The 18,470-nt window shown below is 37.9% G+C and overlaps 1 protein-coding gene across 1 annotated transcript in view; it reads right to left on the reverse strand.

Annotated features, from left to right (window-relative positions):
* LOC129072690 (glycerophosphodiester phosphodiesterase domain-containing protein 4-like) overlaps positions 1 to 18,470 on the reverse strand; it is a 108,755-nt gene that overhangs the window by 7,433 nt on the left and 82,852 nt on the right. The window contains 2 exon segments of the mRNA XM_054576187.1: positions 924 to 1,006; positions 5,844 to 5,991. Coding sequence (XP_054432162.1) covers positions 924 to 1,006; positions 5,844 to 5,991 — 231 coding nt within the window.

Genomic DNA, 18,470 nt, shown 5'->3' on the forward strand with positions numbered 1-18,470 from the left:
CTATCTTTGTCCTTTCAGGATGGATTACAGGAAGAGTATTTAACTATTTTTCATCTTTCCATAAGAAACATTTAGATTTTTATTTTTATTTTAGGTTTCTTTTTATCCTTACCCAAGGACATGCTTATTGATTTTAGGAAGAGAGGAGGGGAGAGAAAGAGAGGAGGAGAGAAATACTGATGTGAGAGAGAAACATCTTCAGTTGCCTTTCATGTGTGCCCCAATCAGGACCAAACCTGCAACCTAGGCATGTGCCCTGACCAGGAAACAAACCCACACTTTCAGTTTGCAGGACAATGCCCAACCAATGGAGCCACTCGGGCTAGGGCTATACTTTTATTTATTTATTTTTTTACTTAAAATTGTAAATAAAAAACAGTACGGAGATTCCTCAAAATAGATATACCATAGAACCCAGGAATTCCATTTCTAGGTGTTTATCCAAAGAAAATGAAAACACTGATTTTAAAAAATATATGCACTCCTATTTTCATTGTAGCATTATTTACAATAGCCAAGATATGGAAGCCACCTAGGTGGATGGACATAGAGGGTATTTTGCTAAGAGAAATAAGCCAGGCAGAGAAAGACAATTACCATATGGTTTCACTTATATTTGGAATCTAAAAACAAACAAATAAAACAAAGAAAGATGAACAGAACCAGAGAACAATGAGATAGTTATCAGAAAGGAGGCCTGGGGGGATGGGTGAAAAGGGGAAGGGTAATAGAGTCAATAAAACTATGATAAATTTTCACAGTGACAGATGATTACTAGAAATAGTAGGGTGATCATGTTTTAAGGTACAAAAATGTCAAATCACTATATTGTACACCTGAAACTAATATAAATAATACAAGATTGTATACCAAGTATACTTAATTTAAAAAATAAATTTAAAAAATTACAAACATATACTTACCAATGAAAATAAAATATGGCAGCAATAAAAACTGCAGAAAAAATATCCATGAGAAACCACATGAACATATAGTAACTTGGTGTCTAAAAAAGAGGGAAAAAAAATCACAGTAAAAAACTTTCCAGCTGGAAGGGATTTTCGATCACGTGGGCCAAGTCCCTTGCTCGGCTGTCAGGCCTGGGCCCGAGTGGAGGGGCGGCAGACCCGGTGGGGAAGCTGGTTAGAAGTGCCGGCCTCAGACACAGAGAATACCTGCTGCTGTCCCCTTCCACATGTGGGGGCTCTACAGGGGATAGAAGTTCACACCCTTCATTTCCCTTGACCCTCAACACAGAGGCCTGGGCGAGTCCCAGCGGAGTCACATCGCAAGTCTGCTCTGAACCCAGGACTACAGCCCAAGTCGCTTGAGTTCCTGTGCTCTGTGTTTTCATGGCCTGGCTCCCCAAACCCGGTTGTGCACCCAACTCTGCCAGGGCAGCTTTTAGTAATACAGGTTCCTGGGTCTCCCTGCAGACCGCAGGATTTAGAATTCCTCCACTTTCAACAAGCTCCTCAGGTGACACTGAAGCAACCAGTCTGTGAGCCAGTGCAGGGTAAGTGGAGGCAGTCTGGCTTCTCAGCCAGGTGCTCGTGTAACTTGGGGGAGCAGCTTCTCCAAACCTTGAGGGAGTCTGATAAAGCAGTGTTCCCACAGCCTTGAGCCTGGGTGTGACAAACTGCCCCTTGGCCTCGAGTGGGCTCGCATGCGCAGCTCATGCTAGGTTACCTCACTTTTTGGCCTGAGGCTGGCTCTGTTTGTGCTAGTCCTTAAGGAGGTGGGGGCCTCTTACTGTGAGGGAGTGAGGAAGAGCGGGCGTGCGGGCGTGAGGGGCGTGCAGACATAGACATGGGCTTGTGGCCTGTGTGACTCCCCCAAATAAAGGCATGTCAAGCATCCCCACGGCTCCACGCATTTTCTTCCTTCTACCTGAGTCACGAGTGGACCTGCCCAGCCTAGGGAGGCTGCAACACAGCCAATATTTAGAAATCACTGTTCTACATCATGCTTCTTCAAGTAAGCAGGTTGAAATTATAATTCTCCCTTAACATGGCCCCTCCCCCACACTCCTTGCCTGAGTCGCCCACTTCCCAGAACTCCGTCTCCTGGGCCTCCTGTGTGAGTTTTCTAATTCCCTGCTTTGACTCTCCCTTTCCTCCTCCACTGTCCCCTCTGATCTTACTTGATGGTGCTGGGGCCGGCACTTTTTATTCTTCCTTAGGCCATTCTGCCCCCATCCCAATATTATTATTATTGGGCTGAATAATAATATTAACAAAAATACTAGTGATCATGATAATAATATCTGACAATGAGCACTTACAGAACCTAAGGAAGTATTCTAAGTATTTTTAGGTTATTTTCACATCTTATCCTCACAACAGTCCTACTAGGCTGGTACAGTAGAAGCTCTTAACCAATTTAAGCTACTAGGTTGGTACAGTAGAAGCTATTCTTTAGTGGAAGCTCCAACTTCCACTAAACTGAGGCTCCTAATCCCCTCTGAGAAGCATACTGACTGTGGCTTGGCCTGCTCCACAATGCGCACCAGGTGAACATCACCAAGCAACACCAAGAATAATTTGTTCTTGCTCCTAAATGGCTTAGAAACAGGTGTATTTATTGTTATGGTTGTGCAATGTCATTAAATGTTACTTCAATTTGAGTGAAATAAAGGTATGTCATTTTCAACAAAACTAAGTGACATGAAAGACTCAATGAAGATAGAGTACGTCATTAGAAAACAAACTGCATTTGAATTAGGTGTGAGTAGAACACTATAAGAGATAAGGCAGGAAGATTATAAAAACTTGGGTGCAGTCCTCATTTGGATTGTTTCTCCCTATGACTATATTCTTGGTCTCCTTTAATGAAATGAAACTTAGAAATCATAGCTGGTTCATCTGGATATGTAAATAAACAAGAGAATACAGAATCCAATCAGCTAAATTATCCTCAAAAACTCTGACTCTCTGTCAAAAGGTGAATGAATATTGTAAATTAAAACCAAAATATATAAGGTATGTGTGTGGTAGATTTTAAAATGACCACAATATTCCTCCCAAAATGCAAGCCTGTGTACAATGTGACTTTGCCCTTCCTCCTCCTCAAGAGGTAAAATATGTTTCTCTCCTGTCCCACCTTGAATCTGGACTTGGATATGTGATTTTCTTTGGCCAATGGAACATTAGCAAACAACACACTGGAATAACCTTGAAAAGTACGTGTGCAGTGGGGCTTGACCTCTCTTGCTGTTGTGAAACCACAGCCACCAGGTGAACATGCTCAAGCTAGTGTCTTTGAGGATGACTGACCCCATGAAGAGACACCCAGTCATCTCAGGGAAAACTCTAGGCCTATGAACAAGGCCATCCTAGATCATACAGCCCAGCCAAGCTGGTTCAGACCAGAGGAACCACACAATCCATCATACAAAATATAACAAACATTTGTTTGTTTTTAAGCCACTAAGTTTTAGGTGGGTTTTCTTTTTCTTTAAGAAGGAAAAGCTGATAGACTATATATCTTTTTTTATTATTCCCCACTTTAACTTTTTCAGTTAACAGACCAATGATCAGACAAGACTGTGTTGGATAAAAGTGCTTCCGTGTACTATTATTGTTTGGGGCTTACAAATAAACAAACTGTGGCACCACAGGGTAACCAACAATTTCAAGTTCACACAATGAGTGGTAAAGCCAAGACTTGAGTTTGCATATTCTAACGCCAGAATGTGGGCTGCCTGGGAAAGCACTGGAGGCACTGGCCCCACCTTCCTGAACAAAGTGACATAGGGCCTTTAAAAACAGCTCCGGCCAGGTGTAGAAGAAAGTTTTGTGTTTTGTTTTGTTTTTTAACTTACACTCTCCTTTTTTTCTTTTTGAATTTGGAATCACATGAATTTATTATCAATTCAAGTATTAAAATAAAGTATTACTTAACAAACTTTTATTTAATGTATCCAAAGGGACAACTGATGGGGGACTCAAATGTTGGAAAAATTTTAGTTTCAGGTAATAGTTAATAAGCTTAGTAATCAATGCACATAAAAAGCTATTGTTTCAGGAACTGAAGGCATGACCCACCTTGACTCCAGGAAACCATAAGCAGTTCCACATTTGTGCCTCAGGGGGACTGCAAGACATTAAGATGGCATCTGAGCCATTGTGCTCCAGGGAGAGATGCCCACCTCCCAGGACACAGGTAAAGACCAGCACCCAGGGCACAGATGAAGGACAAGCACCCAGGGCATGGATGAAAGGATGCTGCAGTTTTATCTGATTAACTCTTCCTTTAAATTCCAACCCCCCTACCTACACTTCTCTTCTCTTTATAAAAAAAGGATCAGTTTAAAATGGAATAAGACAGTCTGTTAGGGTACAAACCCACTATCTTCTCAGATCGCTGAACATCTGAGTGAAGAGCCCATGAAGACTGAATCGTTGTCTCTGCTTATTAGGACAGGCAGCAGGAATGATGGCTTTCCCGTTTTCACAACTTTGAGATAAAACTAATTTAGGGGGATAGGATTATGGAGGAGTGTGTTGCTTTCTGATTTATGCATTTCTGTAATGATTGATAAAACAAACAAGTTTTCTTTGTAATTAATTTCAAAAACAATGATGTTAGAAAAATATGTAGTACACACATGAATGGGAATTATATAAGGATGGACAGGTAAGGAGGTTTCACCTTTGGCAAGGGACCTGCTATCTATGGTTTCTTTCGGGGCCAGCTCCAGAAAGCTGTTCAAGCCGTGGGAAGCAGTCGGCTACTTTACAATGCCACCAGAGGGCCTCGATGCTCTCCTGGCCCTGTGAGATTGTGCCCTCGACCCTGATTCCCTTTCTCCTGGCCCTGAACAGATCAGAAAAGGAGGCTAGTCAGACTGGAGCATGGAGAAGATGACCTGAAACATTTAGGCTTCTCATTTAGGCTTCTCTGCCGAAAGCTTTAACTTTCAAGGCAGTTGGGAGTTAGGCAGTGGATATATCTGATTCTAAACTGAGGCTTTTCGGTGTACCGAAGTGAACCTTTAAAAATTACCTAAGGGTGACTAGAAAAGCTATGTGACCTGAGTAAGATTTCATTTAGGGGAATAGAAAGGCCTAACTCACAGAACAGTTTAAAGTGTCAATGGGAAAAAAATTAAAGTTTTCTGGTGTAGCTGTTGTGCTCCACTCAGCAGTCTACTATATACCCAAGTAAGAAAAACAGTCTCTGCAGCAGTTAACTGGTTAGCCGGGGCTCCCTCTTAGTGAGGAGATGTAGCTAGGGTTTTTAACCCAGGCCTTCAGGTCCCTAAGCCTCTAGCAAAGAGCAGTAGCAGGACCAGAATGGGAAATTGAGCTACGGTACTGGACAATGGCTCTCTTAAAAAAAAAAAACAAAACATTTTGTTCAGGACACACATTTTCACTTTCGAGTCAAATACACTTGTTTTTCTCCCCAAACACCATGCCACTGTCATTGCTGCCATGCCTCTAGAAAGATGGGGGCTGCAGCAACAATACTCTAGACTCAAACCGCAATCTGAATCTTGCATTGCGCAGCAATGTGTGAGAATCTTAATATCTTCAAGCTTCATTTCCTTCTGGGGACACTAATCGTGGCAAATTCAGAGGCCTAAACTACATGATGCATGAAAAGAACACTGTAAGGAGTCAATAAATGGCAATTATTAGAACGATACTAATTTCTCCCCAAAAATCACAGAAGGACATGCATGAGAAAAGGAAGAATGCTACATCTCCCATATAATAGAAGTCTCTGCTCAAGTTCTTCACATGACTGACTACACAGTGGGCCATATACAGGTGGGGTAGGGGACATGGACTCCTATCATACCAGACTAGGGAGAACAGTCCGGACAATCTACTCACCATGAGGTAATAAGGGACATTTATCTGCTTTAGGAGCTCAATGTTGTCTGTGGTCACTGAATGAATCCTGGAGCACCAGGCCAGTGAGAAGAGCCAAGGCTCATTGACGATGTACAAGTTGATGGTGATGTTGGCTGCTTTATAATCTCTGGAACAGAAACAGAACCCACGGGGCTTTAGACTTAATCTTACCCTCATCATCTAAAAGGGGAACAGCCACCATTTTTGTGAAAGGCTTAAATCATGCAGCCATTCCTTAAACAACTTAAGGTATGACATGCAGAATGGATGCATTGTACAATGATAAAGGAATGGATTGAATACCTCTATCCACATACCAACAGTGGTGTGTTAGTAAACTGGATGGCCTAAGGGTAAAAATGAAAAGAGGAAGGGAAAGGAAAATGGAAAAGAGAAAGGGAAGGTAAAGGTAAAGGGGAAAATAGGGAAAAGAAAAGGAAAAAGAAAAGGAAAACCCTATATGTAGTATTTGCTAACTTTCATGGTGTAAATACTCCTACCACAGTCAATTTCGGGCTACCACTGCTAAACAGGTTTTCAAAGTTTTTGAGTATTTAATAATTGGCTCTCATAAGAGTATGAACAAGCTCCAGCACATTATTGGGTAGTGGCTATACTTACTTCCACCAAAGAACTTGACAACACACTACTCTATCTGCTTTCCTATGGGTCTTCTTTACTTGAGTATAAGCAGATTAAAGGCAGAGACAGTATCTTATTCATCTTTGTATAGCCAGTACTAGTGTAATACCTGCCTTCTAAAATAGTTATTGAAAAAAATAAATGAATACAAATCTAGTGAATATTTAAATTTCAAATATAAAGAATTTTTACAAATGCTGAGTAAGGGAAATGCAACCAAACTTCCCCCAATGCACTAAATGTCAGTAGATATTTCTGCACTGTTAGAGAGACAGGAAGAAGATAAGTAGAGAAATATTTAGTAATTCAAGTTGTCATTTCCAGGGATTAAATTTCTTAGAAATGACACCCTGTAAGCAACTTCAGAAAATTTTTTTGAAAATTGAGTTGGTATAGCATACTGGTAACAGCTCTGTACAAGCCTGGTTTCACTCCCAGCTGTGTCATATGCTGGTGAGACAAGTTCTTATACTCACTATATAAGTGAAGATAAAAGTAGGAATACTACCTTTGCAGGATGTTTTTAATTAGTTACCCTGTATGTCTCTAAGACAATTCTACAGATCACCTAAAAATAGATAGAAATAAGAAAACAGTGGTAAAAAGCTACTTAAAAAAATTTATTGTATTTTTCCCCATTACCATTTAGTCCCATTATACCCCCTCCCTGACAATCACTACACTGTTGTCCATGAGTCTTTTTTTGTTTTTGCTCAATCTCTCCATATCCTACACTCTCTGCCTTAGCTGTCATCCTGTTCTCTATCTATGAATCTGTCTCTATTTTGCTTGTTAGTTCATTGTGTTCATTAGATTCCATATGAGTGAAATCATATAGTATTTATCTTTCTCTGAATGACTTATTTCACTTAGCATAATGTTCTCCAGGTCCATCTATACTGTTGCAAAGGGTAAAGCTTTTTCTTTTTTACAGCTGAGTAGTATTCCATTGTGTAAATGTCCCATAGTTGTTTTATCCACTCATCTACTAATTAAGATTCCAATGACGTATTTCACAGAACTAGAATAAATATTTCAACAGTTTATATGGAACCACAAAAGGCCCCACATAGCAACAGGGATCCTGCAAAAGAAGAACGAAATTGGAGGAAGCCCATAGTAATCAAAACAGTATGATACTGGCATAAAAACAGACACATAGATCAATGGAAGAAAATAGAGAGCCCAGAAATAAGCCCGTATGTTTACAATCAATTAATGTTCAACAGAGAAAGCAAGAACATAAAGTAGACTAATAAAGATAGTTTATTCAACAAATGGTGTTGGGAAAACTGGACAGATAAGTGCAGAAAAATGAAACTAGACCATCCTCTTACACTACATACAAGAATAAATTCAAAATGAATTAAAGAGTTAAATGTTAGACCGAAAACCATAAAAATCAAAGGAAAACAGGTGACAAAATATGAGACATTGTTCCTAGCAATATTTTATCAGATATATCTCCCCAGGCAAGGGAAACAAACAAACAAACAAACAAACAAAACAAACTGGACTACATCAAACTAAAAAGTTTTTGCACAGCAAAGGAAAACATCAACACAATAAAAAGACAACCCACAGAATGGGAGAACATATTTGCCAATACATCTGATAAGGAGTTAATATCTAAAATTTATAAAGAAGTTACAAAACTTAACACCAAAAAAAGAAAAAAACCCCAGTTAGAAAATGGGCAAAGGACCTAAATAGACACTTCTCCAAAAAGGGCATACAGATGGCTAACAGACAAATGAAAAGATGCTCAACATCACTAATCATCAGAGAAATGCAAATTAAAACCACGATGAGATACCATCTCACACCTGTTAGAATGAATATCATTAATAAATCATCAATAAATAACAAGTGCTGGTGAGGACGTGGAGTAAGGGGAGCCCTTTTAGACTGTTGGTGGGAATGCAGACTGGTACAGTCACTGTGGAAAATAGTACGGAGATACTTCAAAAAATTGAAAATGGAGCTACATTTTGACATAGTGATTCCACTTCTGGGAATGTATCCAAAAGAACTCAAAACATTAATTTGAAAGAACCTCTATGTTCATTGCAGTGTTATTTACAATCCCCAAGATATGGAAGCAGCCCAAATATCTAAAAAGTTACTTTAAAATTTTTTTAAACAATGTATAAAGAACAATCACATTTCTGTATATTAATAATGAACATAAAGAGACTGAAATTTAAAACACAATATCATTAAAAACCACCCCAAAGAAAATTTAAAACAGGTATAAACTTAACAAAGTGTAGGAACTGTAAGTTGAAATATAAAAAACGTTACTGAAAGTCATCAAAATGATTCAAGTAAAGAAAATGGTGGGTGGAGGGTCGAATGACAGAGATGGGGGTGGGTAGGGCAGGGGAGAGTAATGGGGGAAAATGGAGACAACTGTAATTCAATAACAATAAAATTTTTTTAATGATTTAAATAAATGGAGAGACATATATGTTCATAGATTAGAAGACTCAACATTGTGAATATGTCAATTCTCATCAAAATGACTTGCAAGCTTAATGCAATTCCTATCAAAATCACAGCAACAAGTTTTGTATAATTAGGCCAGCTGATTCCAAAATTTATATGGAAAAGCACATCTCCAAAGAAACTAAAACAATTTTGGAAAAGAATAATAAATTGAGAGGGAATCAACTTACTCTATATCAAGGCTTACTATGTAGTTACAGTAACCAAAACAGTATGGTATTAGAAGGCATAGACACATAGATCAATGGGATATAATACCCAGAAAAAATCCCACACAAATATGCCCAAATGAATTTTGACAAAGATACAAAAGCAATTCAATGGCGTAAAGAGGGTTTTTTCCAACGAATTATGCAGGAGCAATTGGACAGACAATTGAAAGTGTAGGGATGGAGCTGGAAAGGAATATAGTTTTATATGTTATTGAAGTAAAGCTGTTATAAATTCAAAATGTTTTAAGTTAAATGTAATTCCCATCATAACCACAAATAGGTATAAAATATATAGAAAAGAAAGTGAGCAAAGGATTTAAACATTTCACTACAAAAAAAATCAATAAACCTCAAAGAAAACAGTAATGCAAAAAAAAAAAAGGAGGACAAACAAGTTGTAAGGCATATAACAAAATAAAATATCAAACGATAAAAACAAACTAACAGATATTTACAGAAATGACTAAAGTAACAAAATGCTAAAAAGTCCCTCCCTATAAGTATTTTAAGTGTAGATAGATTAAACTCTCCAAACGAAAGAGATTGACAGAATGGATAAAAACACTATAACCAACTTTATGCTGTCTATAAGAGACTCACTTTACATTGAAAGACACAGATAGATTCCAAGTAAAAGGATGAAAAAAAATTCCATGCAAAGAGTAACCAAAAACAGTAAGGGGGCTATACTAATATCACACAAAATAGTTTTATACCAAAAAAGGGTACAAGAGACAAAGAAGGATTTTATATAGTAAAAAAATCAATACATCAACAAGATATAGCAATTGTAAACATTTACACACACAACAACAGATCAGCCAAATTTATGAAGGAAAAACGACAGAATTAAAGAAAGAGACAGCTGTACAATAACAGTTGGAGACTTCAATATCCCAGTCTCAATAACTGAAAAAACAAGCAGACAGAAATTAAGGAAACAGAGGATTTAATCAGCACAAGAAACTAACTATACCTCACAGACATATACGGAATATTAAACCCCAAAATAACAACATACGCACTCTTCTGAAGTGCACTTGGGGCATTTTTCAGAATAGACCATATTTTAGATTACAAATTAAATGTCAATAGATGTAAAAAGATAGATATAAAAAATTTCTTCAACTACGACAGAGAAATGAATAACAAAGAAAACTGGAAAAGTCACATATTTGTAAAAATTAAACAGAATTTTTATTATTGTTCAGTTAGTTGTCCCACCTTTTTTCCCCATTGCTCTCCCCTGCCCTGTGTCCCTCGACTCCCACAGTCAATCCCCACCCCCCTCACCATTGTCCATGCCCATGAATCCTCTATTCGTGTTTCTTGGCTTGCTTCTTCCCCTTCTTTCCCCCTTATCGCCTCCCCCATCCCCTCTGGTCACTGTCAGTTTGTTCTTTATTTCCAAGTCTCTGGTTCTATTTTGCTCAGTTGTTTGCTTTTTTAAATTAGTTTTTACTTATAGGTGAGATCATACGGTATTTGTTTTCCACCATCTGGCTTATTTCACTTAGTATAACGCTCTCCAGTTCCATCCATGTTGTATCGAAGGATAAGAGTTCGTTCTTTCTTTCTGCTGCATAGTATTCCACTGTGTAAATGTATCACAGTTTTTTGAACCACTCATTTACTGATGGGCACTTAGGCTGTTCCTAGCACTTGGCTATTGTAAATAACAATGCTGTCAACTTTGGGGTGCATAGGTTCTTTTCAATTGGCACTTCAGGATTCTTAGGGCATAATCCCAGCAGTGAGATCGCTGGATCAAAAGGCAGTTTCATCTTTAGTTTTCTGAGGAAATTCCATACTGTTTTCCACAGTGGGTACACCAGTCTGCATTCCCACCAACAGTGTACTAGGATTCCCTTTTCCCCACAACTTCACCAGCACCTTTTTATTGCTGATTTGTTCATTATGGCCATTCTGACTGGTGTGAAGTGGTATCTCACTGTGGTTTTAATTTGCATTTCTCTGATGGCTAGTGATGTTGAGCATCCTTTCATATGTCTATGGGCCCTCTGTATGTACTCCTTGGAGTAGTCTGTTCAGGTCCTTTGACTACTTTTTAATTGGGTTGTTTGTCTTCCTGGTGTGGAGGCACGTGAGTTCTTTATATATTTTGGAGATCAAACTCTTGTCTGAGGTATCATTGGCAAATACACTTTGCCATATGGTTGGTTCCCTTTCCATTTTGTTGATGTTTTCTTTAGCTGTCTTTTTATTTTGATGCAGTCCCATTTGTTTACTCTTTTCTTTATATCCCTTGCCCTAGGGGATTTATCAGTGAAAATATTGCTGTGTGGGATATCTGAGAGTTTCCTGCCTACGTTTTCCTTTATGACTTTTATGGTGTCATGACTTATACTTAAGTCTTTTATCTATCTTAAGTTTATTTTGGTGTATGGTGTAAGTTGGTATTCTAGTTTCATTTTTTGCATATACTTGTCCAGATCACCCAACACCATTTATGAAGAAGGTATTTTTTCCTCCATTATGTTCCTGCCCCCTCTATCAAATATTAACTGACTATATTGACATGGGTTTATTTCTGGGCCCTCTCTTCTGTTCCATTGGTCTATGTGTATGTTCTTATGTTGGTACAAGACTTAAACAACACAATTTTAAACAATTAAGTATCAAACAAGAAATCACAAGGAAAGTTAGAAAATATGTAGATGAATGAAAATGAAAACACAACATACCAAAAATCATGGGATGCAGCAAAAGTGGTTATAGGGGAGAGTCAATGTTTACACTTAAAAAAAAAGAAAGAACTCAAATCAACAACCAACTTTACAAAAATTATAGGAAAAACTGAGCTAACATTAAAGAGAAGAAAATAATAAAAATTAGAGCAGACATAGAAAAAAATCAAGATGGCACAGGAGTGAATGGAAGTCACACTGACCTCCTCCCAGGGAAATCGGGAATTACAACTAAATTGTGAAGAAATCACCTGGAACAAACAACTAAACAATAGTGAGAGATGAGCCTTATAACCTCAGATAGACAGAAGAATCAGCTTTAGCACAACCTAACTGGTAAGGGGTGCGGTAGAGACTTGAGAAGGCAGTGGGGCATCCACAGATGGCAGCAACAGAGGGATAATGAAACAGTCAGTTGGATCCCCCTGAGAAGAGCGAGGTCTAAACCATAAGCGGGGATTTCCAGCCTACAGCACCAGAGCACAAAAAATACACAGATAACAACCAGCTTCAAAAAGCAGAAGGATTGCTCTCTGCCAGGGACAGGTGGCTGGAGATGCAAAGAGCAGTTTAAAGGGCCAATGCATAAATTGTTATTTGCAGCCACGTACCCTGGGCTCTGGTAAAGGTGGAGGCAGAGTGGGCTAGAGTCATCTGAGGAGAGACTGGGGAAGGAGGCTTTAGGGAGAAAACTGAGAGATTAGGTAGTGGGATCCCAGTGCTGACTCATCCCCCATACAGCAGCAGCCATCTTGCTCAGGCAGATCACTCCTCTGAGCAGCAGCAGCGTGAGAGGGCACAATAGGCCTGCCCTCAAGAGAGAACCTGCCCTGGCCTAGTGATGCTAGAGCCTGACTGCTGAGTACAAAATGGCAGCCACATATAGTAGGTCCCTGGCTAAATGGGGTGCAGAGCAGTCTAGAGACACTTGAGGAGAGACTGGAGACGGAGGCTTTGGGGAAGAGAATGGAGAGATTAGCCAGCGGGATCCTGGTGCTGACTCCACTCTCATATGGTAGCAGCCATCTGGCTCAGGCAGACCACTCTCCTGAGCGGCAGCATCAGAGGAAACGGCCCTGCCCCCAGGAGGGCCTCTGCCCCACCCAGTGGTGTCTAAGCCTGACTGCTGAGTGCAGAGTAACTAGATTAACAGCTGAAGGAGACAGCCACAAACAGGAGATTCCAGGAAGTCTCAAACAGACTGCCTAAGGTAAGACATGGTCAATCTCTGACATCATCAGAGGTAGATTGAAAAATAAAAAACAGTGGTCTCCTATCATAGTTCATACCACAAAGTCAAGAAATCAATACAGATCAACTTAAGAAGGCAGAAGAAAGAAGAAGAGTCTCACAAATAATGGGAAGACAAAGAAACACCCCCCAAGTCAAAGGGAAAGGAGGAATTCCCAGAAAGAGAACTAAATGAAACAGAGGCAAGGAAACTATCAGATATTCAGTTCAAAACAATGGTCCTAAGGAAGCTCAATGAGCTCAGTGAGCTCAGAGAGAATTACAAAAAACTACAGAGAAATTCAATGAACTTACTGCAAACTATATCAGCATGAAAAAGGACATCGAAACTATCAATAAGGAACAAGAAGAGATGAAGAATACGACTTCTGAATTGAAGAACTCAGTAGAAGGAATCAAAAGAGGATAGAATCAGTGAGCTGGATGGCAAGGTAGAAAAAAGCTCCTAGAAAGAGCAAGAAAATAAAAAAAGACTCAAAAAGAATGAAGAGGCATTGAGGTAAATCCAAGACAACCCGAAACATAATAATATCCATATAACAGGGATACCAGAAGGAGAAGAAGAGGAGCAAGGGACAGAGAACCTGTTTGAAAAAGTGATGATGGAAAATTTCTCTAATTGGAGGAAAGAAAAAGTCACACAAGACCAGGAAGCACAGAGGATCCCATTCAAGAAGATCCCAATGAGGCCCACTCTAAGAATCATCATCATTAAAATTGCAAATATCAAGGACAAGCAGAAAATACTAAAGGCAGCAAGGGAGAAACAGGCAGTAACATATAAGGGAACCCCAGTATGGCTAACAGCTGACTTCTCAACAGAAACACTACAAGCCAGGAGGGAATGGCAAGAAATACTCCAAGTCATGAAAAGCAAAGGCCTGCAACCAAGACTGCTCTACCCAGCAAGGCTCTCAATTAAAATGGAAGGTGAAATAAGGAGTTTCCCAGACACAAGAAGGCTAAAAGAATACACCTCCACCAAACCAGCATTGCAAGATATGCTAAAGGGACTGATTTAAGAAGATGAAGAAAAAGAGTCTATGAATACCAAGTTCCTTTCACAGTCACCAATACTTGATATTACCAATATTTTTAATACTTAGTAATCTGATTGTTACAATGATGTGTTATTTTGTTACTTTATTATTTGTTGAAACTAAACCTATTTTTGTATATGTCTTGCCTATTTCTATTATATTTAAAAAGCTTTAAATGACTTTTTGGTATTCTTTATCCATTTTTTGATTAAATGTTTTTAGAATGTTTTCCCCCCAAAAAACCCAAAAACTATTAACCCTGTTTTAGATGTGTTGCAAATACTTTCCTATTCTATAACTTATCCTTTAACTTTTTTTATATGTATATTACTATATAGTCTTAAATGTTTAATATAGTCATATTGTCAATACTTTACCTTATAGCTTCTGAGTTTGAATATTTTACTTCAGGGTAATAAAAATATTATTTTGTATTTTCTTCTCAAACTCCTTAGATTTTACATATTGATTTTTAACTCACCCAAATATTTTTGTTATAATGTGTGAAATAGGGCTCTATATTTGTTTTATTTCAAGTAATAGTGGTCCATGCACCTTATTTATTTAATAAGGCTTGTTTTCCCCATTGCTTTGAAATATCAATCTAATCATATATTACATTGTTAGACAGATATATACATTTGTTCTAGAATGCTCATTTTATTTCATTGATCTACGTTATTATTTCTGTGCTGGTGTCATGTTGTTTTATTTTCTGAGACCTTATAATGGATTTAAATTTTTTGATATGTTATCACAGATTTTGAATTTTAAAATAAATAAATAAAATCAATCTGCAATGAAAGAAAGAAAGAGAAAAAAAGAAAGAAAGCAAGCTAGCTCTTACCTTTTGTGACAAATGGATGGAACTGGAGATTATGTGAAGAGAAATAAGCCAGTTGGTGAAAGACAAATACCATATGATCTCACCTATAAGTGGAATCTATTCAACCAAATAAACTAACAAACAAAATAATCCACAGACACGGAAACATGGAGCAAATGAAAGTGACCAGAGGGGGTGGGGAAGGAGGACAATGGTGGAAAGAAGGAGAAGGGACTAGACAAAGAACATGTATGAATGACCCATGGACATGGACAACAGAATGGGAACAGAGTGGGGGTTGGGGTGGGATGCGTAGAGGAGGACAAAGGGGGAAAAACTGAGACAACTGTAATAGAATAAACATGATTTTTTTTTAAAAAATGGGGATGGGAATGATCCAGAAGATCACAGGGAATTAAAAATAAAGGACAAAAAGAAAAAAAATTAGAGCAGACATAAACAAAATAGAGAACAGTAAACCAACAAAGAAAATCAATGAAACCAACAGTTCTTTGAAAAGACTGACAAAAGTAATATACTTTTAGCTAGATGAACTAAAAAGAAGAAAAGAGAAAATACTCAAATTACTTAAATTAGAAAAAGTGGGGACATCACTACCAATTTTACAGAAATAAAAAGATTATAAGAGAGTACTATGAACAACTTTTCCCCAACAAATTGGATAAGCTAGATTAAAGGGATAAATTTCTAGAAACACAAAACTTACCAAGACTGAATCATGAAGAATTAAAAAATGTAAAGACCTAAATAAGTAAAGAAGTTGAATCATGAACCAAAATCTCCTGGAAAAGAAAAGTTCTGGACTCAATGACTTTACCGGTGAATTCCCCAAACATTTAAAGATGAACCAATACCAACCCCTTAAAATGGCTGCATGAAACAGAAATCAACTTGGACATGGAAAAGGTGGAAAAATTAGAACCCTTGTGCACTGCTGATACAGCTGCTATGGAAAATAGTATGGTAGTTCCTCAAAAAGTTAAAAACACTAATATATGATCCAGCAAAACTATTTCTGGATGTAACAGGCATACTTTGAAAATATTGTGAGTTTGGTACCAGAACACCACAATAAAGAAAACATGGCAATATAGCCAGTCACACAAATCTTTAGGTTCCCCAGTACATATAGAATTTATGTTAATACTACATTGTAGTTTATTAAGTGTGCAACAGCAGTGTGTCTAAAAAACAATGTATATGCCATAATTTAAAAAATTCTTTATTGCTAAAAAAATGTTAACCATCATCCGATCCTTCAGCAAGTTGCGATTATTTTTTTTTGCTGGAGAATCCTGCCTCCATATTCATGGCTGCTGACTGATCAGGGTGGTGGTTGCTGAAGGTTAACATGGCTGTGGCAATTTCATAAAGTAAGACAACAGTGAAGTTTGCCCCATAGACTGACTCTCCCTTTCACAAATAATTTCTCTGTTTGATAGAATTTACCCACAGAACTTCTTTGAAAATTGGAGTCAATCCTCTCAAACCATCCATGAGGGTTACAATCAACTTCTTCCCATCTCCTATTAATGTTGATATTTTGACCTCTTCCTATGAATCATAAATGTTCTTAATGGCACGTAGAATAATGAATCCTTTACAGCAACTTCTCAATTTACTTTGTCCAGATCCATCCGAGTAATCACTATCTATGGCAACTAGTGCCTTACAAAATGTATTTCTTAAATAAGACTTAAAAAGTCAAAATAACTCCTTGATCCATAGACTGAAGAATAGATGTTTTGTTAACAGGCGTAAAAACAACATTAATCTCCATCAGAGTTCTTGGGTGACCAGATGCATTGTCAATGAGGAGTAATATTTTGAAAGGGATCTTTTTTTTTTTCTGTAGTTCTCAACAGTAGGTTTAAGTGTTCGGTAAATCATGTTGTGACAGGTGTCCTATTATGCAGGCTTTGTTGTTCCATTTATAGACACAGACAGAGTATATTTAGCATAATTCTTAAGGGCCTACGATTTTCACAATAGTAAATAAGCACTGGCTTCAACTTCAGCAGCTGCATTAGCCCAAACAGGAAAACCAGCCTGTCCTTTGAAGCTCTGAAGTCAGCCATTGACGTCTCCACTCTAGCTATGAAAGTCCTAGATGGCATCTTCTCCCAATATAAAACTGTCATCTACATTGAAAACCTGTTTTTTTTAGTGTACCCACCTTCATTAATCATCTCAACTAGATCTCCTGGATAACTTGCTGCAGCTTGTACATCAGCACTGGCTACTTCACTTTGCACTTCTATGTTATAAAAACATAAAGAGCTTCTTTCCTTAAATCTCATAAACCTCTGTTAACTTTAAACTTCTCTTCTGCAGCTCCCTGAATTCTCTCAGCCTTCATAGAATTCAAGAGATTTAGAGCCTTGTTCTGGATTAAGTTTTTGCTTAAGGGAATTGTAGCTGGTTTGATCTTTTATCCAGACCACTAAAACATTCTCCATATTAGCAATAATGCTGTTTTGCTTCATTCATTCATGTGTTCACTGGAGTAGCACTTTTAATTTCTTTTACTCACAACTTGGCTAACTATTTGGTGCAACAGGCCTACCTCTTAGGCTATCTTGGTTTTCAAAGTGCCTTCCTCACTGCTAATTATTTCTAGGTTTTGATTTAAAGTGAGAGATGTGTGGCCCTTCCTTCCTCTTGAATACTTAGAGGCCATTGAAGGATGAAAAAATGGCCTAATTTCAATACTGTTGTGTCTCAGGGAATAAGAAGCCCTAGAAAAGGAAGAGAGATGGTGTATGGGGACAGCAGGTTGGTGGAGCAATCACCCACATTTATCAATTAAGTTTGCCATCTTATATGGATGTGGTTTGTGGCACCCCAAAACAACTACAACAGTAATGTCAAAGATCACTGATCACAGACCACTATAACAAACATAATGATAATGATAAAGTCTGAAATACTATGAGAATTACAAAATGTGACCCAAAGACACAGTGATTAAATGCTGATATACTTGGTCAATGTAGGGTTACCACAAACCTTCGATTTATTTAAAAAATGCAGTATCTTCAAAGTGCAATAAAGCAGAGCACAATAAAACAAGGTATGTCTGTATATACAAAAGAATTAAAAGCAGAGTTTTAAAGAGATGTTTGTACAACCATCTTCATAGTAGCATTATTCACAACAGCTACAATGAGACCAGTGAATATATAAGCAAAATGTAGAATACACATACAATGAAATATTATTCAGCCTTAAAAATGAAGGAAATTCTATAATGTTGACTTTAACATGGAGGACTCTATGCAGTGGACTAAGCCAGTCACAAAAAGACAAATAATACATAATTCCACTTATATGAGTCAAAACCATAGACAGAAAGTAGAATGGAGGTTGTCAGGGCCAGAAGGTAGGGGTTGGAGAAT

The sequence above is a fragment of the Pteronotus mesoamericanus genome, unplaced genomic scaffold (genome assembly GCF_021234165.1).
Source record: "Pteronotus mesoamericanus isolate MK-2021 breed Mesoamerican mustached bat unplaced genomic scaffold, CSHL_Meso_final contig_33, whole genome shotgun sequence".
In the NCBI taxonomy this organism is placed as follows: Eukaryota; Metazoa; Chordata; class Mammalia; order Chiroptera; family Mormoopidae; genus Pteronotus; species Pteronotus mesoamericanus.